The 26268-nt window shown below is 43.4% G+C and overlaps 1 protein-coding gene across 5 annotated transcripts in view; it reads right to left on the reverse strand.

Annotated features, from left to right (window-relative positions):
- ACTN1 (actinin alpha 1) overlaps positions 1 to 26268 on the reverse strand; it is an 87386-nt gene that overhangs the window by 41791 nt on the left and 19327 nt on the right. For all 5 annotated transcript variants that reach the window (XM_068193199.1, XM_068193197.1, XM_068193198.1 and 2 more), the window contains exon 2: positions 4173 to 4287. In XM_068193199.1, the coding sequence (XP_068049300.1) occupies positions 4173 to 4287 (115 nt within the window). The remainder of the gene's footprint in view (positions 1 to 4172; positions 4288 to 26268) is intronic.

The following is a 26268-nucleotide window of genomic DNA, read 5'->3' on the forward strand; positions in this document are numbered from 1 at the left end:
GGACTTTTCAAAGAAACCTCAAACAGAAATATAATTAGATGGGATTTGAGGAACCACGTGTATACAACAGGTGCAGAATTGAAGAGAACATCCACATCCAGAAGAGAACATCCACATCCAGAAGAGAACATCCACATCCAGATCACAAGCTCCAGAATACAAAAACAATCTAAAGAAAACCCAAGCGGATTTTGTACTTTAAAAAGGTGTAAATAAAAGGAGATCAAATGGGCAAGTCTAGGCAAGTCACTTGACGTATTCAGTTTCAAAAAACTTCAGCTATATCTTGAACTGAATTTTTAAGTAAATGTAAGCTGACTCAAACCCTTTATTTGAGGTCTAAGCATGAGAAAGAAAAGTACTTGGCTTGTTTCCTAACACAGGTGTGAGGAAAAGCTAAAACAAAGAGAATAGTATCTCCACAACCATGCCCTCTAAAGGAAAAATGTCTGGAAATGACAATCCTTTAAAAGTGTTTCAGTGGTTACTATAAACTGGTGTCATTATCTCTCACACTAAAGGATAAAACCAGATTCATTTTCAAAAGAAAACAATGTCTGACAATTTAAGTAAAAAGGTGTATTTTATGGTACTGCCTCCTTTTCCTAGGATTAAAAGGAAAACCCAACTTTTTTGTTTTAATGAAACCTCAAGTACATGTCACAGTACACTGCTTTATTTTTCCACCTGGATAATGCTAGTCATTCTAAGAAAAGTTGAAGCATATTTGGTGACAGTTATTTGCAACAGTTTGACAATGACATTTTACTGTGTAATTTTACAGTAGACTTAAGCAGTCTTACGCAGCCAAATGTCAACAAATGGGTTGAGCCAGCTAAACCCCAGCTATTTCCTTCAGTTCAGTGTGACTGTAAACTAGCCTTGCAAAAAGAAAAATAAAGACAAGCGATTAGGTTTCAGCTGGAATAGCAAGCTGATCCAATTCACCTTGTGGCCACATGTGCAATGCCAGTGCAGTGGAGAGCATCTGAACTGCTCTCCCTGGGGCTGGGGAGAGCAGGATTGTTCCCCGTGACAGCCACAAGATCCTCAAGTCCTTGAGGTGACTGCAAACCCCTCTCAGATTCAAATCCTTTCTCGGTGAACTTTTTTAGCTTTCAAAACCCAATAACTATTTCCTTCAGACTTGGACATTGTTAGAGACTTAGACTTCCAGAAAAAAGCATCATCAGTTTCCATGCCATACATTATTAATGATGTGGACTGTTAAAAGGAAGCCTGCTAGAAATATGTTCTACTTTGAGCTATTGGTGTTACTGGCTTTATTTCTCAGTACTTCTCCTAGCTGACAAAATGAAAATGGTCTACCACTTGCTTCCATTCTCTGATTCTCATGTACTAGCCCAAGGCTGTGCTGTAAAAGCCAAGCAATGCAAGGATGTGTTGGCATAGAAGTTCCCTGCAAATTTATTTGGGAAAAATTTCAATTATTGACTCTGTTTCAAGGGGGAAAAAAGCACCTTACAACTTTACTTTAGAAGTATTAAATGTAAGTTCAGCCTTTTCCAGTATTTTAGTATTATTTTTAAAACGCCTTTGTCAGGAGAAGGAAACATATATCGTGAAAAATGAAAGTGTATCTTTTGGGGCAGTTTCTAAGGGGGGCTGCAGTTGTTACTTCCAACCACAGAGGCCAATCAGAGAGGACCTGCATTGAGGAAATCCCAGGACAGTCCATAGAACTTCCCCAGCTGTACAGTGACTGGGGAACAAGGGGCTCCTGTGGGGCTGAAAGGGGACCTGTCAGCAGCACAGCTCACCACCAGAAGGTACCACGCCAAGTACAACTGAAGCACTCTCCTCTTGCAGACCATCATTGCTTCCCGTACCTTGGGAAACTGCACTGGATGGGAAAACTGCTTCCTACTTGCCCCAGATGCCTGGCACCAATGTGTTCCCAGGGACACATGGGAGGGTCTCCCTCCCTGAAACAGGTTTCCCACAGTCCCAGTGGCAGTCCTTCTTCCACTGCAGGGTCTCCAGAAGCTTCCCCGAGGCAGGCTCCATCCCTCCTGCCATGGCAGAGTGTCAGGAGCCACCCTGCAGCAGGGGCAGAGGGAGACAAGTGCTCCCTCACTCCCACAGGTCAGCCAGGTGGAGGAGGCACTCAGCTCCACATGGCTCTCAGACAAGCTGGCCCAGCACTCTCATGGCTGAAAGCTCTTAGGGCCTCATACTCTGGGTTAGAGGAGATCAGCACGACAGAGTAATCCTTCCCACGCCAAATTCCCATCAGCAGCTCTGCAGTCCCCCAAAATACATGAAGAGGATAGTGTGAGCCAAGAGCTGAGAGGCCAGAAGCTGGAACTGGAGGCCTAAGAGCCATCCAGAGACTCACCATTTTGGCAGATGATGAGTGGGAACCGTGGCAAAAACATACAGGTGAGCCCTTGCCAAACATCAGGAGACTCCTGACCTTCCTACACTGCTCCCCTTATGGGCTGCTACTTCCCCAGCTATGGACCTAAGGGGCTGCTAGAGGAGCTGGCAGCTGGAAGGAAGCTCTGTATGAGCAGTGGGGCTCACAATGGATAAGGGAATTGCCATGATGGAAGCAAAATGAGGAAAAAATGTGCTATGTTTCTCTTTTTTTTTTGCCACTGCACTTAGGAGAGCTGCATTCTAGCTTCTGCTGTCTCTAGGGAAAGGATGCTCAGTCTTAAGGGTGTGAAGGACCATGGCCTCTGGTGGGATGCAGTCCCCAGCTGTCCTCCACTGGTCATTCAGCAGCAGGCTGCAGTCACAGAGCTGCTCTGCACTGGGACAGGGACGTGCCATGCCCACGCCATTGCAATTGGAAGCCGCTGGCTTCTTCTCAAACAGAGGTGGATATGACAGGCCTTGCCAGTGGGCTACCAAAGGGACAACAGCAGAGGAAGAGTGGGAGATGATGCAAGGAAATTAAGCAGCATGAGATACAAGGTCCCCTGCTTTAGCACCAAGCCTCATCTGCCCTCTCCTACACATCCTTCTCTCCCCTATCTTCCAATCCAACTATTAGAAGCTAAGCTTCTAATCAAGGCCCAGCATCCAGGCTGCAGACCTGCCTCTCTGAGGGAACACAAATACAGAAAATACACTAACAGGACTCTGCTACCTCATTTCTTACAGGCACCCCAGAAACAATGTGCATGCTGCAAAGGTCTAACAGTATTTCGAACTCAAATCCCTCCAAACCACCAGCATGGGCAAACTCCCCGAGATTTCACGCTATATTCGTAACTTCTTGAAAAACACTGACAATAAACTGACAGAATCTTTGCATAAAATGGAAAAAGGGACATTAAGGAAAGAAAAGGGACATAGGAAAGGCAGTCTGAGTGCTACTGTCATGGCCATTTAATTGGAAAATATACCAAGGTCAGGAATTCAAGTCACTGAATTGCTGCAACTGGCTCAAAAGCCATCAAAACAAAGCCTGTGAGCTGGGGTGAACAACCCCAGTTTGATAAATACAGTCCTGCCCTCCTTCAATCCCTCCTACAACACTTTACTAAGGTATTTATTTCATGAGCACATTAAAAGCGATTACTGCTTATATGAAATAATCCCTGGGAGATAACTCTCTAGTAATGGGCCATTTGTGACACAGAGTAATACCAAATCTGACCTAACTTGTCCATGCCACTGCTTCTATTGCAGAGGGATTTTGCTTTTCTTCGGGATTTTTTTCCCCCCATGAAGGTTTGAGCATTGAGCTCAGATTGAAACTAGAATGGAAAAACTTGAGTCATGGCTGAAATTGAATGACACAGAAGATTTACTCCCTTCTTCCAGAAACTTCTATCATACTCCTACTGCCATGTGGCTCTGGTATGATTTCCCAGTGCAGCATTCCCACACTTCCCAGAGCTGCTTCATCAGCCCTGCCAAGCAGTAAGAGCCACTGCCTGGATCTTCACAGGAGGCTGTGCATTCCTGACAGGCAGAGAAAAGCCAAGAAGCCAGAGCAGGAATGCAATAGGCAGCAGGCACAGGCCATGAGCTTTGGAGTACATTCCAAGATGGCCAGTGCTGGAGACATATATTCGTTGGGAGAAATTTGTTCCGAATCAGGAAGCAGCTGTTCTTCCATTCCAGCAAAAACTGCAGCATTACAGCCCTTGCAAGCCGTATCCTGCATGGGCAGCACCACACAGAACCTCTCTCACCTGAAATGACTTCCAGAAGTAACATGAGTTTAAGACCATCCCTGAAATCTTCCTCTATGTTCTCAATCTGCGTCCCAGCCTTGCGGAGGTGAGAATTACACCATGCTGTAAATGTCTAAAACACAGAAAAAGGAAGGAAAAAAAAAGCAGTCAGTAATCTTCCCACAAACCAAACAACAGTTCCCAACCAAATCAGTGCTGTTAAGTACCATGACAAACGCTCATTAAGTTATCATCTCTCCATCCCATGTCCTTGTGGAGCACAAGCATTTGCACCTCTAAACACCCAAAGTTGCAGGATGTTTCTGCAGCAGAAGGAATTTGAGACAGTCATTTTACAGCTCTAGCACATCTGATATTCTGGAGAGGCTTCTCATTTTCTGTTTGGCTTAGAATACCTTGAAAACGATTTTTAACCATGCTCAGTGCTCAGATTGCTAAAGACTTCCAGTGGTATTAGATACCACATATTAATACGAAGGAGAACAAAGAACAACATTCCAGATGATTTTTTCTCTAGAGAGGTGCTTGAGAAAAAAACCAAAACATTCTTCAACCACCTCTGGCCTACTCCATCCCTAGCAACTCTTAGACACTGAAGGAGAGCATGCTGAGCTCCTCAGCCACATAAATCACATCCCAGTAGTGTCTGTCCTGCTGTCTCCATTCTCACTGACTAACTGCTAAGCAGACCTCCCTTTCCTGTGACCATCCCAGCTTTCCTCCCCCATCACATGGAGGAATAAATACTTTCTGAACCAGGATAGTATCACCCATCTCAGCAGAAGTGCAGGTCCTAGAAAGGATACAGGCATCCATTACTTAGTGACACTACTGTCTAGCACAGCCCCAAACTCCCACTACCTGAGAGCCTCTGGCAGAAGCATCATTGCAGCCATCTCAAAAATAAAATCGCAGCACTCTGTAATTAGTGATACCATGCACCACCACTGGAATAGTAATACGAGTCTGAAGTGCAGGACAGACTGAGGCCCAAACTACAATACAGCCAGTACTATACAGGCTAAACAAAACTCTTTTTTTGCACCTTCTGACCTCAACTAGTCAAGACAAAAGTATCTATCATGTGAGAGAAATTAATTTCACCACAACAGATGACACCACATTTTTTGTGGTTGCAATCTGTAAGCCCATGCTCTGAACAATGGGCCTGTGGGGCACTGACAGGGGAGAGCATTTCTTCCAAGAGATGTGACAGGAGTTATCTCAAAAGAGTACCATGTGAACTAGTCTGAAAGAGAAAAGTTTGAGGTCAAAGCACAAAAAGCAAATATAAAGCATGTCAGACACCTCTGTGTGGCATAGACTTAGGTGAATCAAAGAGCTGATTCTCATCTGAATGTGCAGAAGCTGTTTGACACAAAACTACTGTTTGAAGAGTAAATGGTAGCAACCAGGAGGACAAGTTTGTTCAAGTGCTAATAAATGTGTTTCCCGGTGTTTGAATAGCAGACCAAGTAAACCCTTTCCTTTGTACAACCTGATAACCCCTCTATCACCCTCTAAATAGAAGGCTGAGGTTACTCAAAAATGAATGTATCCAAAAGCTCAGTACTACCACGAGGACAGTCTTTCCTCCCTCTCCCAGATGTGGTCCTAGAGCCAATTCAACTCACTGAGCCAGCAAAGAAAATTGTTCACTTTCTAAAGACTGGTCTTCTGCTCAGTAGTGCATGGAGGCAGTTCAGCAGAATGTTAACAAGCCTTTACAAAAGAAAATTGGGCACGCAAGGGCCAAGCAGAAGGGTGGAGTGGACCACAGCAGCCATCCATTTTAAGCTGCTGGGGAACCACAGAAGGACTCATTTAATACTGAATCAGAGCACACTAAAAATTTAGAAATGCTTTACTACTTATCCCATGCATGGGATTTCAAAAGAAAGATTACCCCAAATGGCAACATGATTGTTCTTCAGTGTCTCAAAGCTGGGCTTTCACTACTAACCTGCTCTCATTTGAGTTCACCAGACCACATACAGTGCAGCAGAACACTTCCTTGGAAAAATCATTGCTCAACAGCTGCCAAGCCTTCCACTGCTGTGCTCAGGCCTTGTTCTCCACTGGGACTAAGGAATGGAGCAGGATAACAGCACAGCTGTAAATACTTTTATGGCAATGGCCCTTTGGACAGATGCATATATTATGGAAGTCTGGGATCTCTTTTTTTCAAAATGGCCTGGTTTCCTTACAGATTTGGAAGCTTGGAAAAAAGAAGAGTAAGTAATTAGGCACCTTTTATTGCTTTTTATTGTTAATCTCCTGAGGAAAAAAAAAGAGGTGGTGGGTTTTTTTTTTTTTTAATAAGAGTGGCTTTATTTGGAAAAGGGCCCTGTATCCTGAAGTACATCGTTTTGGTGCTATTTTCTTCATTCTACTGCTTGAGCTGTATTACAAGAAGAGAGGTTAATGTATTTGGCTCCCTTTTGCAGCCAGGCTACTTCACTCTTCCAGAAAGGGCAAATGAGAGAAGAGATGCTTTCAAATGCTACATCATCATCATCACATGTCAAAGTATGAGAGCAAGTTTTGTCAGAAAGGTTGTGGATGCCCATGAACCTCCTTCTCATATCTGGAAAGCAGACAAAGAAAAATACCTTGAGCTAGTGTCTGGCCCTGGGTGACATTACAAAATTCATGTCAATTTGAAGAGGAACCCTGAGATAACTCACAGGCCACAAGGCTGCACTTTTATTTCTTGTCTGACTTCTCTGAAGTAATTTCAGTTTTGTTCTCCATCAGCCCAAAGCAGATCAGACATCTCTGCTTTAAATCACTGATAACTCCAATACAGCTCTACTGGGCATCCCTCTGCACAGTTTGAGGGTGGAAGAGAGTCACCAGTTCTACACTTTCAAGAAACACAGATGAATGCAAACTACTAATTTTCTAAACTTTGCTTTATTAAAAAGCCTGGCAGGATAACTAGATCAGTGAGAGTATTTTTATTGCTGCAAGGGTCACCTAGGGCTTGGTAGGAAACAAAGTCCCAGAGCCAGCACCAACTTCTCAACTGGAACCATCTCCATCTCATCATGGCCTCAGACAGGCTCAAGTGACACAATTCCACAAAACACTGCCACTAGCCATGAGTGGCAAAATGGACACTTCAGCTTCTCAAGAACATGGACCATGAAGGGTGACTAGATGGAACACACAGTTTCCATGAGACAATTCCCAGATGTGCAGACATTTTCTCAAGGCATCTTCATGTCCCACAAGAATTCCAACAAGCACAACACTACAAGCAGCACAACAGCATATGTGAACAGCAACAACCAGTATCCCAATATGGATACATTAGGCCACTTTACAAGAAAGCAGGATTATGAATGTGTTTAATAACTGCAGTGGGACTCACAAACTGTATTCACCACAGATCAACCCAAAGCAATATCTATCATCAGAAAATAGCTTTATGTTGCATTTACTGTACGTACTGCAGAGGGGTAAAATACCTTCATACTTCAAAGCAGTAAACTGGAAAGAGATCTGACAGATAGGAGAAGCCTGGAGAAATGCATCAGAAAAGCAGAGGGAAGCAAAAGAAGGGAGAGTTGAAATTTTCACTGTCCACTGATCAGGTCTTGCAATCCTGGCAGTCTTGTTTAGAGCCATTTTTACTGACTTGGCTTCATGCATCTGCAGAGGATCCTTTTTGTTATTCTAGGAAACCTACTGAAACCTCCCACTCACCCCAGCCACCTTCTGGGCAACACAGCAACTCCTCCCCACGCCTTGAGTCACAGCTACCAGTGGCAATAGGCTCGGTGACAGCTAAGCCCTGCTGGGCTGCCTGGCACCAGCAAACATGTTTCAAAAGCAGAAAGGGCTGTCAAAAGCAGCCAGCCACCTTTCTGGTGCAGGCCTGGTCCTGGGAGCAGCCAGGTAAGGAAAAAAAAAACAAAAAACTACCACACCTGCATTTGTTGTGGTGAGGTGACTTGCACCCAGTTCAGAGGGCAAAAATACAGTGTCAGGCAGAAACAGCAGAGGTTCTTCCTTGCTGTTTGCAGACACAGAAGTCTGCAGATCATTCTCCTGCTTACTTCTAACTCCCTGTCCCAAAGACAAGAAAACAAACAGTCTGTTAACCTTGAGGCTTATGGAAGTTTCAGAGCTGGAAAACTACTTAATGTTAAATAACAGCACAGAAACCTCACACCATAAATTTTCTGTGGCAACTACACAAGAGGTGCAAAGAGAGCTGTGTTTCTTGGCCCTTGGATCTTTCCATATATTGTACCTTCAATTTTATTTTTGGACACAACAGATTGCCAGGATACCCCTGTAGGTCTGCCTCTTGTTCACTGTTCACTATGGAAGATGTCTGATGAAGGAGCACGAGTGTTTGCACGTATATAGATGCATTTCTCATCACTGCTCTCTGTACTCCCTGCTCCTATCTAGCTACGATTTGTAATTTTTTTTTGGTTTTTTTTGTTTGTTTGTTTGTTTGGGTTTGTTTTTTTTTTTTTTTTTTGCTTTTACATCTCAGCCTAATCAGCAAGATCCCTGACATCAAGATCAACTCTTGCTATTTGGCTAATAGGTCCTGCACAAACAATAGCACATTGGTATTTTACCACAATATATACCTGTCAGATAATAAAAAGAATAACAAATGTTATTAAAAGCAAGCAAATATGATTAACTGTTCTGCTGCCTCAGCATATTTACTGTTGGGGTATCCTCTGCAAGGCTACCTGCATACCTATATATACCAGTCTTGCAGACCCTTTCTCTTGACACAACATGAAACGTCCTTGCTTCTTCACTGTATTAACCCTTTCCCAGTCATGAGTTAGTTAAAACAACAGCCAGGTGACAGTCCTGCAACCAAAACTCTAATGAGGTATCATCTTCAGCTAGGTCCTTCCAGGTGTCTCTCAGCCCTGACAACTGCTAACCTAGCCATACCACTTGTGCATACACACATGCACCCTCTGGTATTCTTTGCACTTTCTCAACATTTGCTTTTGCCCCTGAAAGCCAATAACCTTTCCCTTCCACACTTATTTCCAATCTGAGTACCTTTCTGGTACCAGAGTGGCTCAGGCAGAAATCCTGAAACCTAGGGAAGCAGGACAGTAAGTGAACATTTTAAAGAATGTTTCTGCCTCAAAAGCAGCAGCACCAATACTACTTGGAGCAAATCTAGAGAGCTCTTTGCTGAAAGAAGGCAGTCATAAGGCACTTCAGCTGCTGAGCAATTTTAGCAGTGTAAATGTTGAAGCTACCACAGCCACATAAATGACAGATACTAAGAAAATAAATAAATGGTCAGCTTCATCTCTTTGTGGCTGGGACAGTGACATTCCAGCTTTATCTGACCCTTCCAGATGCTCTTCTCCCCTTGCTAAATCACTCTTCCACACAGCCCTGCTTTCCATGGGTAAATGTAAACTTTCTGACACAGCCAAGAGACTGCCATATTTGTGCAACAGCCCTGGAGAAGCTGTAACTGAGCCAGAGCACTGCTCGTTGCCTCTTTTCTGACAGGAGAAAGGTCTGGCTTAAACAGAAGAATTCACTGGAGCACTGCCTCTCCAGACCACCACCACTGTGCTCAAAGAGCAGCAGTGTTCACAGCCACCAAGGCACCCTCATTCCTTGTGTTCATGCTGGGGATGAATTTTAATCGAATATTTCAACACAGCCCTGCTGTTGAGATTTGTCCACAAAGGTTTGGCTCCTCTTAAGAGGGGGATGGAGCTGCTAGCACACAAATCTCAGTCTAGTAGTACAGTTTGATGCTGTCTACACGTGTGCTCTGCCAAGGGAGGTCTTGAGTGGGCTGAAAGCTATGGGTGCTAGCCCAGGCTTTCTTCTAGTGTTGTAGGAGAAATGACAGCAGGACTCCCTTTCTAGTCGCCAGAAAAGAAAGCAGGATATTCAAACAATACTTCATACATGGCTGAAAACCAAAATCAATTTACCCAGCTGCAAGTGCTGCTCTTCTGCTAGACATGTAGTTAGCAGGGCAGCCGGGCTTCTGACTGCACAGCTGGGCTGCATTCCCTGCTGGCCTGAATGCCAACCCTCCGTGGCTCCTGCTTACTGCAACATCATACATTCCTACAGGACTGCTGGGACAAAGCAGCCAATTCTTGCAAAAACTTTTACACCCAAGTCCAGGCTGAAAGGAATTTTATTCAAATTATCTGAAACAAGGACTGATGCAATCCTCTAATAACATTAAATAGTTTATTATAAGGGGCAGAAAACTGCACACAGAGCTTTTTTTAAGCAATAGGATTACTAATAAAGCAGTCCAGCTGGCCCATAATGGGATCCCTTCCACCTTGGTAGCCTGGAAGCTGAACATACTGTATCAATTAAGGAGGATGCTAGCCCATGGCCACCACAACTATCTCTCTCTTGCTACTTGAACAGAGAGACTAGGCCATCATCAACTTACTAACTGGAAGGATTTGGCTGGAGAAGCCATGAAAAATAAAGCTCCACAATCCAGTTCCAGTTTCCCCTCATTCAGCAGTAACTCATTTACTAGCATTACCTCTCAGGGTCTCATGTGATTTTCCTTTTCCTAATGCTACTGCTCTGAATCCTCCTTTCACATCTTAAAGCACTTGGAAGAAATGCTGGGGTCTCGTGGGTGGCTGCTTAACACCCTCCCCACATTCAACACAGACTCAATTGACAGGCTTGGTTGCAGCTTCTTTTTCTGCACAAGTCTGTGATATAAGCTGACAAGGAGGTGCTCATTTAATTGGGCATTAATTACAAAGTAATCCTAGATCCTGTCAACCCCCAGCACAAGAAAGGCTATGGCTGGACATAACAGAACACATCAATAACCCTAGTGAAGAAAGCTGGGCATTAAAAAGGCTGTTCATGAGATACAACTGGCCCATTGAATATTTTCTCTGCCCATGTGCTGCAAGTGACAGAAGCTTTATACACATACATATTATTGGTTTTTAATAGTGATGGAGGAAGTGCAGACCTACTACAGCCCTACTTGTGTATACTACACCTCTTGGATTACTCCTTGGTGTGCCTGGATGTCTGCCAGAATGCCCAAAAATCCTCAAAAATGGTTGTCCCTTCCCCTCAGGGGAACTCTAGGAATTGCAGATCCTCTAGACAAACCTCATCACAAGTATAGGGAGCCACTCAAAGTGCCTTTCATTTACCCTGAATTAAGAGAAAAGTAACCATTTGCCATACTCTCCAATTTCATCTTCTAACCTGAAATACCTTCATTACAAGTTGCTTTGCATTTGAAGCCACATTACGATTTTGAAAAGAAGAAAGGCATTTGGTAAGCCCTTTTGGTATTTATGTTCCAAGCCCAGTCTCCAGGACACAGGGGTAGCTCAAAGAACTTGGTTTGTGTTGACAAGTTACGTTATCAGCAGCTGACCTCTAAAGAATTACAGGTATGATGCTCAATGAGATGAAGGCTGCACAATGAAGAGCTTTGCTTTCCAATAGAGCTGGCCTTTTAGAAGAGCTGAAGGAATTATATGGGTATTCAGAAGGAACCATTACAAACACTTGCAGCACAATTTCACCACCTCCACAAAAGGAGTTCAGTACTACTAGCATCAGTGCTAATGCACTGTTCTGGCTTAATTGCAGCTGCTGAGTTCCAAGCTGAAAGACAAAATATAGCCCACACTACTTTCTCGAGTGCTATGCCCTGAAAACGGGATGTACCATTATTACTGTATTATGCAGTACCAGCATCTGCTCAAAGAACCATCTGGTGGCTGCATAAAGACTTACTGAAGGTGAAAAGGCCAACTATAAGTCTACTTGCATTTAGCAACCCCAGGGCACAGCCCCTGCAATTTGGAAACACAGAACTCAGTCACTTTTTAGCCACTTTCCAAAACCCATCTCTGCAGCTCAGGATGAGAACAACAGTACAGCAGTAAGAGCTCTACCCCTAAGTGTAACAGCATAAGCCAGCTTGGATCTCACTGGCAGTGTGAAGTTCTCCACTGAAGTCCTTCTTTGTCTAGACGAGCTAGGAGCTGCTGCATAGAGAAAATAAACTCTTCTGACAGCCAATTCATCCTTTTGGACACTGGCAATGAATTAGCAGCACATCACTTGCAAGAAGTACAAAGTAAATTCAGTGCAGGAGTTTACATTTTTGCTCAGTGGAATACAGTTCTCAGTGTCTTGCACAGTTTTTAATTCTTATATCCTGGAAGACAGGACAAAAAAAGAAAAACTCGAAGTCTGTTCCACAGTGGTTTCCCAGTGCATGGTGTTAACTGCTTTGGAGCCAGAACACGCCCTTTTATTAGCTAAGAACAGGCTGAAGTGGCAAGGGCAGAAATCTCAATCCAGCACACTTCCTGTCCAACACAGGGTAAATATTTGTTCTCCTCTACATTTGTGCCTCTGGAGCCTTTAACTCCACTTCTGCTACAGAGCTGCACCATCTCACAAAGAATCTGCTTCTGGTATTTGAAAGCTACTGACCATTAAATCAATGAGCTGGCTGGTATTTCAGATCAGTAAAGTATAAGCTCTTTTTATTCCTGAATTACCAGAGAGCACTAATAGCTAGGAAAACACAAGAAGCCCTTGAACATGCAAAAACCATGAAAAAAAAAAAACCCAAAACTATACAAGGATATCAACTGGCTAGAAGAAAGGTCTTTTAGAGTTTATCATGAAGCTCAGACTAGCAAGACTCTTTATTATACTCCTCTCTCCTATGAAATCAGCTCATAAATGTCAACTTGCTTCCTAGCTCTCGCATAACAAAAATTAAACAGAGCTTGTCTCTGCATTTTATATGCTGAATTTCCCACAAGCTTTATAGCATTTCAGGATATACTGGAAGAAACCACTTTACCACACTAGGATGCAACTATTTATAGACTGGAAAGCAGCAACAAACCACTGAAAGCCAGACTGTTCGATTCCTGGAAGCTTAACTCCAATTGCTCAGCACAGGATACAGCCAAGACACCAGGATGAAAACCTGCACAAGCAGCCTTATATTCCTGATGGCAGGCCTCCACTTTATAGCTCACCATCCAGGTTTATTCAGACACAGTACTGATTTCATTGCGAAGGTAAGGTGTCACCCACCTGGTCCCAGAACAGGCTGGGGGGATGACAGAGAACACCTGGCAGCGTAACACAAATCAGGACATGCAGCTCTGCCTCAGCTCTGGCCTATCTGAGAGCATGGGCCAAAGGTACAAGACTTCTTTCAACTTGAAGCAGGTCAGGGAAGCACTTCCTTCTGGTGGATTCACGGGTAGACACAAACACAACTGCTCCAATGAAGATTTGTCTTGCTTCTGCCATGAAGGAATATGTGTGGGACCTGACAGTTTGTATTAAGTCCACAGAGCCAGCAGTGCAGGAGCTGATCTGGCTGAAAGCCCTTCTGCAGTGTAGGTTCAGAGACATCTGGGACTGCCCAGAGCTTCCTGGGAGGATTCACAGGTGGTGCTTTTTCTGTGGCTCCTCTTTGGCTGTTTACTTTGCTGATGATGGGAAAGGGAGGAAGAGGAAGTTACACCTTCATTTATCCAAGTTTTTAAAATACAGATCTATGTAAACAGGTTGATTAATTGAAACAACTGAATGTATTGCCCACTGCTCTGTATGGATGCTGCAAAACAAGCACAAAGCACTGGCTAAAGTTTAGGGCCTCTGCAGCTCTAGAGCATAAAAATCTTGAAATAATCTGGTTTTCTAAGGGATGATGGCAAATGTTTTGGATAAAAGAAACGATAGCTGCATTTCAAGCAAGAAAGGGCCTCCAAAACAGTGTCTGGCATGAAGCCTTAGAGCTCCCTGTCAAAGATTGAGGAATCAGAAAAGATAGGCTACATGGCATAGATGTATTTGGGCTTCACTCCCATCACCAGTAACACCAACTCTTGGATAAAACATATAGAAAGAAGTAAGATTTTTGAATACATTTATCCCCTTGGCCACCATCACTGTCCCTGACACAATGTGCTGTCAACATTCAGAGCTCTCACAGCAGCTATTTGCAACTGTGAAACGCATAATTCCCCGCTCCAGAGAGGTTATTCCCAGCTCCAGAAGAGTCACCTTCTGAACAAGGTCTGCAATTGTTAAGGTCATTCATCTGAAATAGGATTTTCCAAAATTAAGAAAATTGCTCCTGGGTCAAGATGACTCTGATTCACATGTGCTACCAAAGAAGTAAAGGCCCTGAAGATGCACATGGATCTTACTGTGCTATGAACTACCATACACAGGGTGAAAAGCTGCTCTGTGCTCCAAAGCACTTCAAGGTGAGACTTGAGATGAGGGTGGAAGTGTCAGGGTGCTTGGCAGTGGTCTCAGCACACCCACACCCTACCTCTTGTCATTTTCTATATCAAGATCATAGTAAACTAGAGAGATCCTACACAAACACAAAGACTGATCCTTTCTGAAAAAGGAACAAACAGTTCACAATCCCTACAAGTGACACAAACATGTCTGAATTGCAGCCTCCTATGCAAGACCACAGGCCTGAATCCTCCCCATTTTCCAATGTTTGGAGCCATCAGGTTGCTCTCAATAGCTACATTCCCTGCCATAGTGCATTCTGCTCTGGTTTGGTCCCTGCTGCTAGCACTGCCAGCCTAACATAAGGGAACCAATGTAACTGTGCCAGTCTATAGCAGATCACACCTAAGCAAGTGAGGCAGCACAAACGAGAAAGAAAGCAACTGAAAATGCAATGAGCAGACAGCTCAGCATCAGGGGCTGATACAAGTGCAGGCTTACATCTCACAGCAGAGGTAAGAATGGGAGAGGTTGAAACAGGGCCTTTAAACAGAGCCAGGTACCTCATATTTAATAAGGTGAAGAAAGGGATGGTACTGAAGAAACATGAACTGAAGGACGTTTGAAAGTGATGAATGACAAAAATTACTGCTGCAGCTGTTTGGGTGAGTGTGATTGGATTGCTTCATGGAGGTCAGAAAAAAAAATAATTGCCATTACTCAAACATAAGATAATTGGAAATCTGTGTGAGAGCTGCATGGAGATTCATCAGCCATTTTGGAATAAATAAAATGTCAGGTCAGAGCAGGGAACGTCACACCTATTGTTGGATAAAATTATTTAACTGATCTGGGGGAAGGCAAATTACTGAATGTTTACATGAAGGCACTGTAAAAAAGTCTCACTGCTAACCCATGTGAGCAGTAAATGTCTTCTGAAGTGCAAAATACAGAACTGAGCTTTGGGAACCCTGAAGAGGGACCACCTGAGCACCCTTTCTTCCTCCCACCTCCACACAGAACAACAGAGACTGAGAAGGTGGAACTGCTCCTCCATCTACCCCCAAGAAGATGTGCTCCTTTCATTCACACAAGCAGAGCAGCAGGAGTTATCCCCTTTTACTGCTGTTACCTCTGCAAAGGCAGCACAGACAATTGGGATGGGACTGAGATCTACACTTTCTCACTAATGAAGAGAAGGTAAGTCTTTTTAGTATGACACAAGCTTACCAGTGCTTCCATTCCCTGGCTACCTGAACCTGCAGGCCTTCAACAGTGCACAGACAACCAGTGTCAGGATGATCAGATCCTCAGTGAATTAATGGGAGTTGACCACAGGAATTTTGCCTCCCAGGCTTTAACTCTTAGGTGGCCTCACATATTTGCACAGCTGTAGGTTCAATAGTTTTTTCACTTCCAGTTTAAATGAAACCACTAGTAACAAAAAAAAATTGTACAGATCAGTGTCTCTGTGTCCTGTGGTTGTGGGGACGAGTATTTATTAAGGTAATGGCCATATTTTAAATTGAATTGCATTGACATTTACTTTTAATTGGATACCATAAGTAGGAAAGCTACTATGGGTGGTGAGATTGTGAAGATGGTCTTTTCTGGAATCTTAAGACATGTTTGTGCTTAGGCATGAATGTGTCATCTAAGAGTAGAATACAATAGGATTTAAACTCTCTACAATAGCACTGAATAGCAAGTTATTTCTCAGTGAACACCACAGCCAGAGGAGGGTATAATTAGCGAGCATCTTCATGGGCCTCAAGGCACCTGCATGCCACTGCAAGCTTCTAGCACTGACTTACACCACATGCACTGCAAGTGATGGGACTGCCTATCTTCACGCAGTAGACATAGTCCTGACTGGTACTGAGGTGCGCTTTGAGCGATCTGTGCCAAGTCGGTGGGTACACCTGGACAGCACAGTCAAAAGCAGTGTAGAGCATCTAAGCCAAGGCACCAGGAACAGTGGTGGGAGTACAGCACAGCTTAGCAATGGCTGTCTAACACAGGAGCTGTAACAGGCATCTAGGGCACAGTCCCTCACAGAGATTAGGACCCAGCAAACATGGGCACTGAGGCTGAGCAGTACAATGAAGTGAAGAAGGGGCGTTCACATCTTCCCAGCATGTTGTGTTCAGACCAGGATGCAGATCTTAGAACAAAGTAAGAAAAAAAGGACAGCTGAAGATTAAAAATTACTATAGGGCATAATTACAGCAGGAGTTTTGTTCCAGACTACTGTGGTTCAATGTTTCAGACATCCCAAGAGACCAGCAATTGCACTAAGAGAGATGGAGGCAATGCTGGCTCACCCAACATAACATCTGGCTGAGGATAGCACAGCACTCTCCCATGCATCCTTCAATTTGCTGTCTTTGCTCCAAACTCATGTTCCTTGGCCCTGCCCACAGCCACCAAAAATTCAGCCGGGGAGTCTAGGGACAATATACTTTAAGGGGATGCAATCTTTAAAGAGTGTCTTGATCTCACAAGCAAAACCTTGTATTTTTATCTTAATTATATTGTCTTGAGACTGTTTATGTAGGTTATCAAAGTAAGAAACACTATCTAAATGAAGTCAGATGTGGGACTGATACCAAGGATTAAAAGCAAAAGAGAAACATTCCAGTTTGTTGGGTATTTTTGTTTTCTTCTTTCTTTGATCTTTTATTCAGTCGGAACCATTAACAACGGTGGTTCCAGTTCTTAGTAGCACAGTAGCTCTGAGCTAATATCTATTAGTATTGTTTGCTATTTTAAAAGGTTGTGCTACAGGTTTATAGTCTAATTTTCCATAACTTCTATGAAAAGGAAAAAAGGAAGCGAGACTTAAAGACACATGCACCAGGGATCTGCAATACTTTGGGAGGGTGTTGAACTTGTTAGAATAGCTGCCCTAGGTAAAGCCTGGGAAAGGCAGCAAACTTTCTGGACTTAATCCAAAGGCTACCAAGAAGAATGTTTCCACTGACTGCTGGGAGTTGGGTTCAGGCCCTGCACCGTGGGGGAGAGTGGCAGAATGACAGAAGAAGTCTGATGACTCTAACCACGTCCAAAGGAGCCTTAAGGAGTTGCTGCGTTATTTAATAGCAGTCACGCAGAACACTTCACCAGATATTATTGGGGGGAAATTGATCTCTTTTTAAACCTAGCAGCAAGATTTTCACCATCCTGATGACAGGAAAGCCTAAGGGAACATAGCAGGAAACACACTGCAGGAGGAACTGGGAGGAAAACACTGCTAACCAGCCAGTTCAGCCCATCAGGAAATGTTTACTCTTTTTTATTTTTCCATGTCAAAATGCTGGAGGCTTCAAACTATGTTCTCTGAGAGACAGAGAACAAAGGGACATAGGGGACACAAGTCCCAGCATCGATGTCCTGGCCAAGCGGACATTGCCATTGACTAGTGAGGATTTGGGGACCAGCCCAGGACTGCCTTCTCTTAAAGTCATGCTCTGCTCCACAGTCACCCTATGAAAAGATGTGACAAGCCCAAATGTAATCTATATTACTAACACCACTCTACTGTGTCTGGCTTAGGAAACTGGCACACAGGGCAGTCAGGAAAGCACATGAAATATTTGAATGCAGAAGCTGAATCTGTAGCAACTCCAGTGGCTGAGGACACACTGTGATTTAAGCACTAGCCACAGACACAGTGAAATTCTTGCATTTTCTCATTTCTAGGAGATGAGGTCAGAGAGGACGTATGATGTAAACTGGATGGTGAGTGCCAAAACTTTGCTGGGTTTTTTTTCTTCCTGTGCTCCACACATACCCAAAGCCTGTCCATTTATAGAAAAGGCTATTGGTATAAAAGGTGCATTCTGCATTAGACCAGAGGAGGCATCATGCTGGGTACAAAAACATTAGCTCAGTTAAGGAATAGGAGAAAAATCTCCAGTGTTTTCCCTCACTAAAAGGAGCCTTCAGATAGACAGAGGACTGAAAGAGCAGAGAAAAATCATGTATTTTCATCAAGGAAAATTAACATACCTCTGAGTTTATGGTGTGCTAGCAATTTCTAATAAAAAGCACTAGACACCATTTTTTTTTTCTTAAACCAGCTTTAGACTGGAAAAAAAGAGGATTGGAATATTGGAATAATTCTTTTTTGCCATGACAAATTTCCCAAGTTACTGTGTATTAAACCAAATATCTTAGGAAAGAGCAAAGATAGAAGAAGAGTAAAATCCCAGCAGAACCAAAGTCAAATTTTTACAGGCAACTCCACAGTATTTGTTAGTATTTTCTCTTCCTTACTGTAGCTCCATTTCAACCCTAACCATACTCCCATATACTTGCTTCCTAAACTGTGAGTGTACCTAACTGATGGCTGCAAATTCCCCATTTTTAGAAAAGACAGTTTCAGGATAGCTCTGATAATTTGGCCTTTTTTCTGCTCTACAGAAAAGGGTCTGTTTACAGCAAGGGTGCATATGACAAAAATATTTTGTTACAAGTTGCAGAATTTTGCCCTAGCAGTGGAATTGTGATGTCTTTTGGGAACTGTAGTTCAGATGCTTCATGCTCCCACTTTCTTGTGTTAAGAAGAAAGTGCGGGAACCTTCTGCGGGAACTTGTTTAAAGGCATTGTCCACCATAAGGTACCCGGTAGGATGGTACTTTACAGAGTGCACTTAATGGGAGATGTAATTCCCCTTGGAAACCACCTCACAGATACAAATGAGGAATTGCTGATGGACCCCTTACATGCCAGCATTCCCCATAGCATTGTCAAGGCACAGGGCACACACAGTGCTGCCAGTTTTGCCACCAATCATGCAGTTGCTGGTGATAGCAAGCTGTCTCTAGGACAACAGTCATTGGGAAGTGATCATGGCAGCTCACAAGATCGTAGTTTGCTGAAAAAGGAGGGCAGAGAGGCAACAGTAGGGTTTAAATTTCAATTTACCTGTAGGGAGATGGATGATGAATAGTTGAGGTGACCAATTTGAATAGGGTCAGGCAAAGATTATTATTTGACTCTGCTACTGTTTAAAGAGAAGAGGTGATGAAAATTGCAAGATGATAACTGTTACTGACTCGTTCTGGAAGGGGAGGAGGAAAAAGGGAAGATGGGCTCTAGTTTTGTGTTTTCTTGCATGAAAGAAATTGCAAAAAAAGCTGAGTGAAGAGGGTTGTGTTACAAGTGTTAATCTCAGTCTGGCAATGGTGGCAACAGGCTTTGGTCCAGCAGTAGCTGGAGAGAATGACCATATGAAAAATCTTTACTACACATGAATATAAATATAGAATTTTCCATTTCTCTTCCTTTTCCCTGGAAGCATATGGCATTTATTCCCAAAAGTTTCAAACAGCAGACACTGAAATGATCACTAGCTCAGTGAGCAAGGAATTATTTTTCCACCTAAAAAAATTGTATTTTAGCCTTGAACATAATGAAATCCTGCAAGACGAGAATATATTATCAGGTGATATGTAAATCAAATTAATTTTTAACCTCCCTGTCAAACAGAGCACAGGAGCTCACTGTGAGTCCAGCTGTACATTTACAGCATTCATGACCACAGGTGCAGCCAGTCCTTAGGGAGATACGCTACAGGATGTACAAGCTACTGGTGGAGGTGAGCATTTGCAAAGGTTGTATCCACACATCTCTGTAAAGCTGTGCTACATTCTGATGAGCAGCTCACCCTACTACTGCTACTAGCTCAGGTTTCCTTTTGGCACTGGGCTCTGCTGAAACTGCTCAGAAACCACAAACCACACTTTAATAAACAAAACACATACACACAAAATAGAAATTCCACCACAACTAAAACCCAGCAATTCTTCTGCTCTTTCCACCTCCCACACTGAGCTTCAAACTTGCATTTAGAAATATCCAAAGTGACCGGCTCTGCTCAAAGCATTAAAACAGCTGGAACACAGACACATCAGCAGTTTTAGTCTTTGTATGTAGCCGCTGGTAATATGTCTGCATAAACTCATTATAAGGGTTTTTATATTTGCTTCCATTTCTAGGCTGAGCAGAATGGGAAGAAGCCACAATAAGAAGCAGCATTAGAGAACTCTAAAAGCTGGAGTGCTGTGCTCAGACACCTCAACCCCCCAACAGGGCACCCCTCCACTCTGCTCAACAGCTGAGATGGGATTAGTTTAAGAGGCCAGAGGGAGGACATGGAGATGGCTGCAAGGCATACCCTCAGATCAGAGCTCCCCAGAAACAAACAGTTTGAGCACCCCCCTCATTATGCACCAGAGAGCTTCACTGTAAACACACCCTCTACTGAGGCAGAGAGCAGTAATATAAACCAGATGCTGTAGGGAATTTTTTCCCTCTTCGTCTGCACTAAATTTAAATACTGAACTCTTCTTTTGCCAATTTATTTTTAAAGAGCCTGTGTGCTACTCTTCATCTCTATCTCACTTGCTTGAATTAAACAGAGAACTCAGTAACCCTCTGTGCACTTCAACCACCCTGAGAAACACAGCTCTTCACAAGATCTTGAAAGCTGGGATGGAGCTTTCCAACTACTGGGCCAGGCCCCCTCACAGCTTCTCTACCCTTTCACCTGAGAACAAATGGAATCTTGCAGGTGAAATCATGCCCTTTAAAAAGCTTCCTCCTCCTTCATATAAATTGCACTTCAGGTCTTTATCTTCTGAAGAGTCATGTGGTAGAATCAACACAGGAGCTTAATTCCCACTTTGCAAAGTGTTTTGTACTTGCTTTCAAAAACTGCGCCAGACCCGATGAACACAAATTAAGCCCCACCAAGAAGCCAGTTTAACTACAGTGCCAAGGGCAATCCACCAGCCTTCTGGCCAGGTGACCAACATGATGGGTATCCAACCACAGGCCTTGCCTCCCAGGCAAAGGAATGGAAGCGCATTGCTTCAGAACATGCTGTCTCATGCCTGCCTCGAAGGCCAGGGAGGACAACACCCAAAGAGCAGTGCCCCTGCAGACAATGGGCTCCATCCGCACTACCCCTTGGCACTCCAGTGTGCCTGCTACCACAGCAGAGCTTAAGTGACTGCACCTGCCACAGGCATGAAGTCAGCACCAGCTTCCTAGTGAAGGCTTTTTAAGTGATCGTGGCTGATCATTAAAATGGAATCAAGTTGAAGCATCATGGGAGCTGTGGCCTTGGCTCCTCTTCCCTTTGCTGGGCTATCAAAACCCACAGCTGCTTTGACTACAAGTAGGGCTTTTTTCCCAGGAAGCTGCCTTAGCCACTGAACACCTCTAAACATCGGCTGTCCTTGGCAATTTAAACAAATCACTAGTAATGAAACAGACAACATGCCATTCTTGAAAGATGCAAAATGCACTGCAAAATGCCAGTGCACATTTTCCTACATACTGTTGTGTCAATTCCTGATTGGTTTCAGCTCTTCTTGAAAAGTAATGCTTCATCCTCAAAGTCAAATATTAACTTACTTATTCTTTGATAATGAGCCATTCCAGAAGCAGCAGTACTAACATATTCTGGCTCCCTACACTGCCCCAGTGTCCTGGTGTCTAGGTAAGGAACAAACCTATTGGGCTCATTACATCATGCCACACCTCTAGAAATGAGATGCAGCTTGCACCTTTCCTCTTTGTTGCCCAACTTTTGACTTATTTTCTCCATTGACATAATTGACTCTTCACAGGGCAACAGCTCTTCTGGAATACAAACTAGCTAAAGGACGGAAAATGAAAGGATAAAGTGGCCAGTCTCCATTGTGGGGAGAACTAAGTAGAGGATTACACAAAATCTCATACAAGAGCAGAGATCATCTGATGTAATTACCAGTGATAGAGAAAAAGAAGATTATCAGTAAGGTGTAAACATATTTTGGTTTATAAATCCTAGCTGGGAAGAACTAGATTTAATCTAAGACAGGTGGGTAAGATAATGACAACAAAAGTCACAGGTGATTAATTCCCCAAGGATTCAGCTGTATTGGAACTACACAAACATCTTACTGAATCTTAAATTAACTCAAAATAAACTGGGACAAAACAAGGAAGATCAACAAACTCATCCCTTTAACAAACAGCAATGCCCAACATGTGAAACTGCAAGCACAGGTGAGGAAAGAAGAGCATGAACAGGAATTATGGGCATCACAGTAAGAGCACTCTGCTCATGCTGAGCCTGCATGCAGAGCACAGTGAGGTCCTGAACGTGCACAACGAGACAGCAGGAACAAAACATTTTTGTAAGCAAACTCCTTAAATCATCTGAGGTGTTCAATGTACTTCTGTTTTACAGTTCAGTAGGAAAGAGGAAGACAGAATTATGCAGCAATTGTTCCATATATTTACAGCAGATTTTACGTAGAGCTTGACTTAAGTGAAGGTCAGATCAATATTCTATGGCTTGCAGTTGGTTTGCTTAGCTCTTTTAAGGCAATACAAAGGAAATCTCTCCTTTCCTGCCCCTCCCTTGCCACTCTTGGAAAAGACATTGTCAAGGTACAGAAATAATTGTGGAAACCTAGACTCTTTGTGGACATTATGGTTGCATATTAACCACCGGTGACAATAGCAGCTCTGAGGGCAGCATGAGGAGGTGCCCTTCTCTCATACACAAAAGTTAAACCACTCAAAAGCAGGGGTACTTTTTTACCTTATGTATTGCAAGTTCTGAAACTGTCTTACAAAGATACATATTTTGGGAGGCTATCAGAACTGGACTGCTTTAAAAAGTAGTGCCTCAGCATCCCCCACAAAACAGGGCATCAAAGCCAATGTGAATCATCACAACACATTATTTGCCTAGACTGAGTATGCATGCAATGATATCTCTTAACTCATACCCTTCCTCAGACTCTTTCTTCCCTTTCTAGTAAGCTCTGATCTCATCTGAAATGCATGCTCCTTTAGCTGCAATGTCCCCAAGCAGCATATGCTGCCTTTGAAACTCTCAGATGTGGCTCCTGACCACAGGAAGCCATTTGCAGTCTGGCTTGCAGTCAGGAAGACCAAAGTACAAGGATGCCCGCTGCTTTATACCTGCAGATGGGTAGCTGGAACCACTACTTTTACCTAGGACAACAGGCACACCTTGTTTTCTGTGATGCACAGAATCACAGAATAGTTCAGATTGCAATGGACCTTTAATCTAGTCCACCCTCCCTGCAGTGAGTAGGGACATCCTCAACTACATCAGGTTGCTCAGAGGCCCATCCAATCTGACTTTAAATGTTTCCATCCAACACTTCTCTGAGTAACCTGTTCCAGTGTTTTATCACCTTTATTGTAAAAACCTTCTCTCTTATATCTAATTTAAACCAAGCCTCTTGCCTGCACTGCAAAGGCCCTGGAAGCTACACAGGGTGCCTGCTTACACACCCCCATTCACGTGTTAGACACCATTTGCTCTCCACCAGGTGCACGGCCTTTGGAAAAGCAGATGCAGCCAAGTAGCACTTTCTTTTTTTTTTTTTAGAACAGTCTTTTTTATTAATTGCAAGGAAAAGAGAATCAGCAACAATAGCACAGCTTCTCCAGTGTCTGCCAGCAGCACCTACCTCCTCCAGCAGCTTTGGAGAACCCCCAGGGCCTGTTTCACACTATGCTCACAAGCATCCTGATGAAGGAGACACAGGAGGGATCAACTACAGCAATACTTTACTACAATGACTGAAAGAAGCCCCACAGGTACAGCAGGGCACGAGGCTGGAGATGCTCCTACATCTGGTATGAAGGATAAACATGATGTCTCTGCTCAGGGAAAGGTGAATTATTTACACAAGACATTTCACCTGAGAGTAGAATGAGAGAGCAGGGATTCTGCCTTTATTTGTACGCTTGCAACAAAGAGTATGCCTGATAAGGACACAAAACCACATAGGGCAGACAGCAAGTGACACACCAGTGCTCATACCAGATCTGCTGAGACTCATCACAGTGATGGGTTCTCTCTCCACATCATCTCTGGTATCATTCCATCAGAAGGGACAGGACTTGCAGAAATATCCAGGCCTCAGGTAGGAAGCAAATTGCAGAAAAAGGTAACACCTTGCTGAGAACAGTTTCCTGAAAGGCCTGGTTCAAATATGGAAGCTCTCATATTGGAGAGCTCCTGCTTGAGCTGCGCTGTCACCCAAGAAAAACACCAATTCCCCCTGCCACATGATATACATTTGAAACAGGCAAGGAAGAAAATGCAGGTACTGAGGAGAGCATGCTCTGGTTCCAACTCAGCCCTGATCTGTAAAGGCAATGGAAGTACTGTAAAACCTCACTGCAACAGCAGGATACTGGGAAAAACAAAACCTCAACTACAAGACCGGGCAAGCAGTCTGGGCAGACTACTACTAAGCTGTACCTTGACTGTTCCTTACATAACTTTTTAATCTCTTTTTTTTTTTTTTTTTTTTTTTTTTGCATCGAATTTAATAATCAAGTAAAAACTAGTCTGTAAGACACATGCCAAGCACCCTCTCACATAGAACCCAGCAGAAAGGCTCCCGCACACTGAGGCACATCACATGTGCCAGTTCAAGGTAGCTTTCTTCTGCCTTTAATCACTTCTCCCATGAATAAGTAACACCTAATGAAAGTGCTCTTACCCTGACAGTATTTGTATTCTGATACCCAACTGCTACTCATATGCCTCTCCTTAGACAGCCTCTTCTTAGGATTACAGCAGTAAGGGCAGGAGACATGTGAACACAGATGCTGCTTAACATAAACGCTTAAAGCAGTTGTTTAGCATAGTACTGATTTCTTATTTCAGACTTTATGCCCAAAGACTGCTGGATTAGCCCCCTTCATGGAGACTTTAAACACAGTGTTCTCTATAATAGGTGCACACCTATACATGACAAAATTAAGCCTGCTTCGTTGTGGATTCACCCTCCGGCTCCACAGCCAGTATTATTGAACAAGGACTACAGGGTCACTCATCATTTTGCCCAGTCTTGCTCTGTATTTAAGAGTGGACACACCAGTACCTCATTCACACTCGTGCTTACATCACCATCAACCTTGGCATAATCCCACAGAAGGGAAATCTCAAATACAGTATTGGTCATGGTCCTCTCAAGTAAAACATGTATTTTAGGGGAAAAGGTATGGTTTCATGATGGAGAATGACTAAGCCAACCAGATTTCTTCAGTTACCATGGTTGGATGGCCACTCAAATTCTTCCCTGCTGCCCAAGGATTGGTAGCAGAAGTTACCACCACGTCAAGCTCTTCAACCCTGCTGCCCTTTATTGGTAAACTGCATGCAAATATCTACTACACACAGAAAGCCAGGCTAGCAAGAGCATTGGCAGACCTAGGGGATTAGACTGAACTTGCTTTGATGCCTATTCACAAACGCTCATATTCTTACATGTTTGTGTAAGAAAATGCCAAATCACTTAGTCACAGATAACACGTCAGAGTACAGCTCATCTCTCACAAAGAGTGCCTTCCATACTCACCATTCCTAATTTTGCTGTTGCCTGACAATTTTCCTTTGCAACAGTTGCTAAGCAAAACATTTGCAGATCAGCTTAGTATCACAACTGACACTTGATGACTGTCCTAATGGTTACACACAAAAAATGCATGGCTGTACAGTCTGGTTCAAACCACTGACAAGAAATAGGTAAATCAAATGGAGGATATGCAGTTCATGTGCAGGTCTGATCACAGCCATTATGTTTGCTGTCTGTTTTCTCAAATAAAGAATCTTCTGAGCAAGGCAAGATACACACAGATAACAAGACAGAAATATAAGTTATCATGTGGAAGTCAAATTACCTTGGTACAAACAGTCAAAGAACATTTACTGTCACTTGTTTCATAAGACCTAAATATTATATTTCAGAAATGTCCATACAAGGTCTGTCAATGATA

The sequence above is a fragment of the Anomalospiza imberbis genome, chromosome 6, assembly GCF_031753505.1.
Source record: "Anomalospiza imberbis isolate Cuckoo-Finch-1a 21T00152 chromosome 6, ASM3175350v1, whole genome shotgun sequence".
NCBI classification, from domain to species: domain Eukaryota; kingdom Metazoa; phylum Chordata; class Aves; order Passeriformes; family Viduidae; genus Anomalospiza; species Anomalospiza imberbis.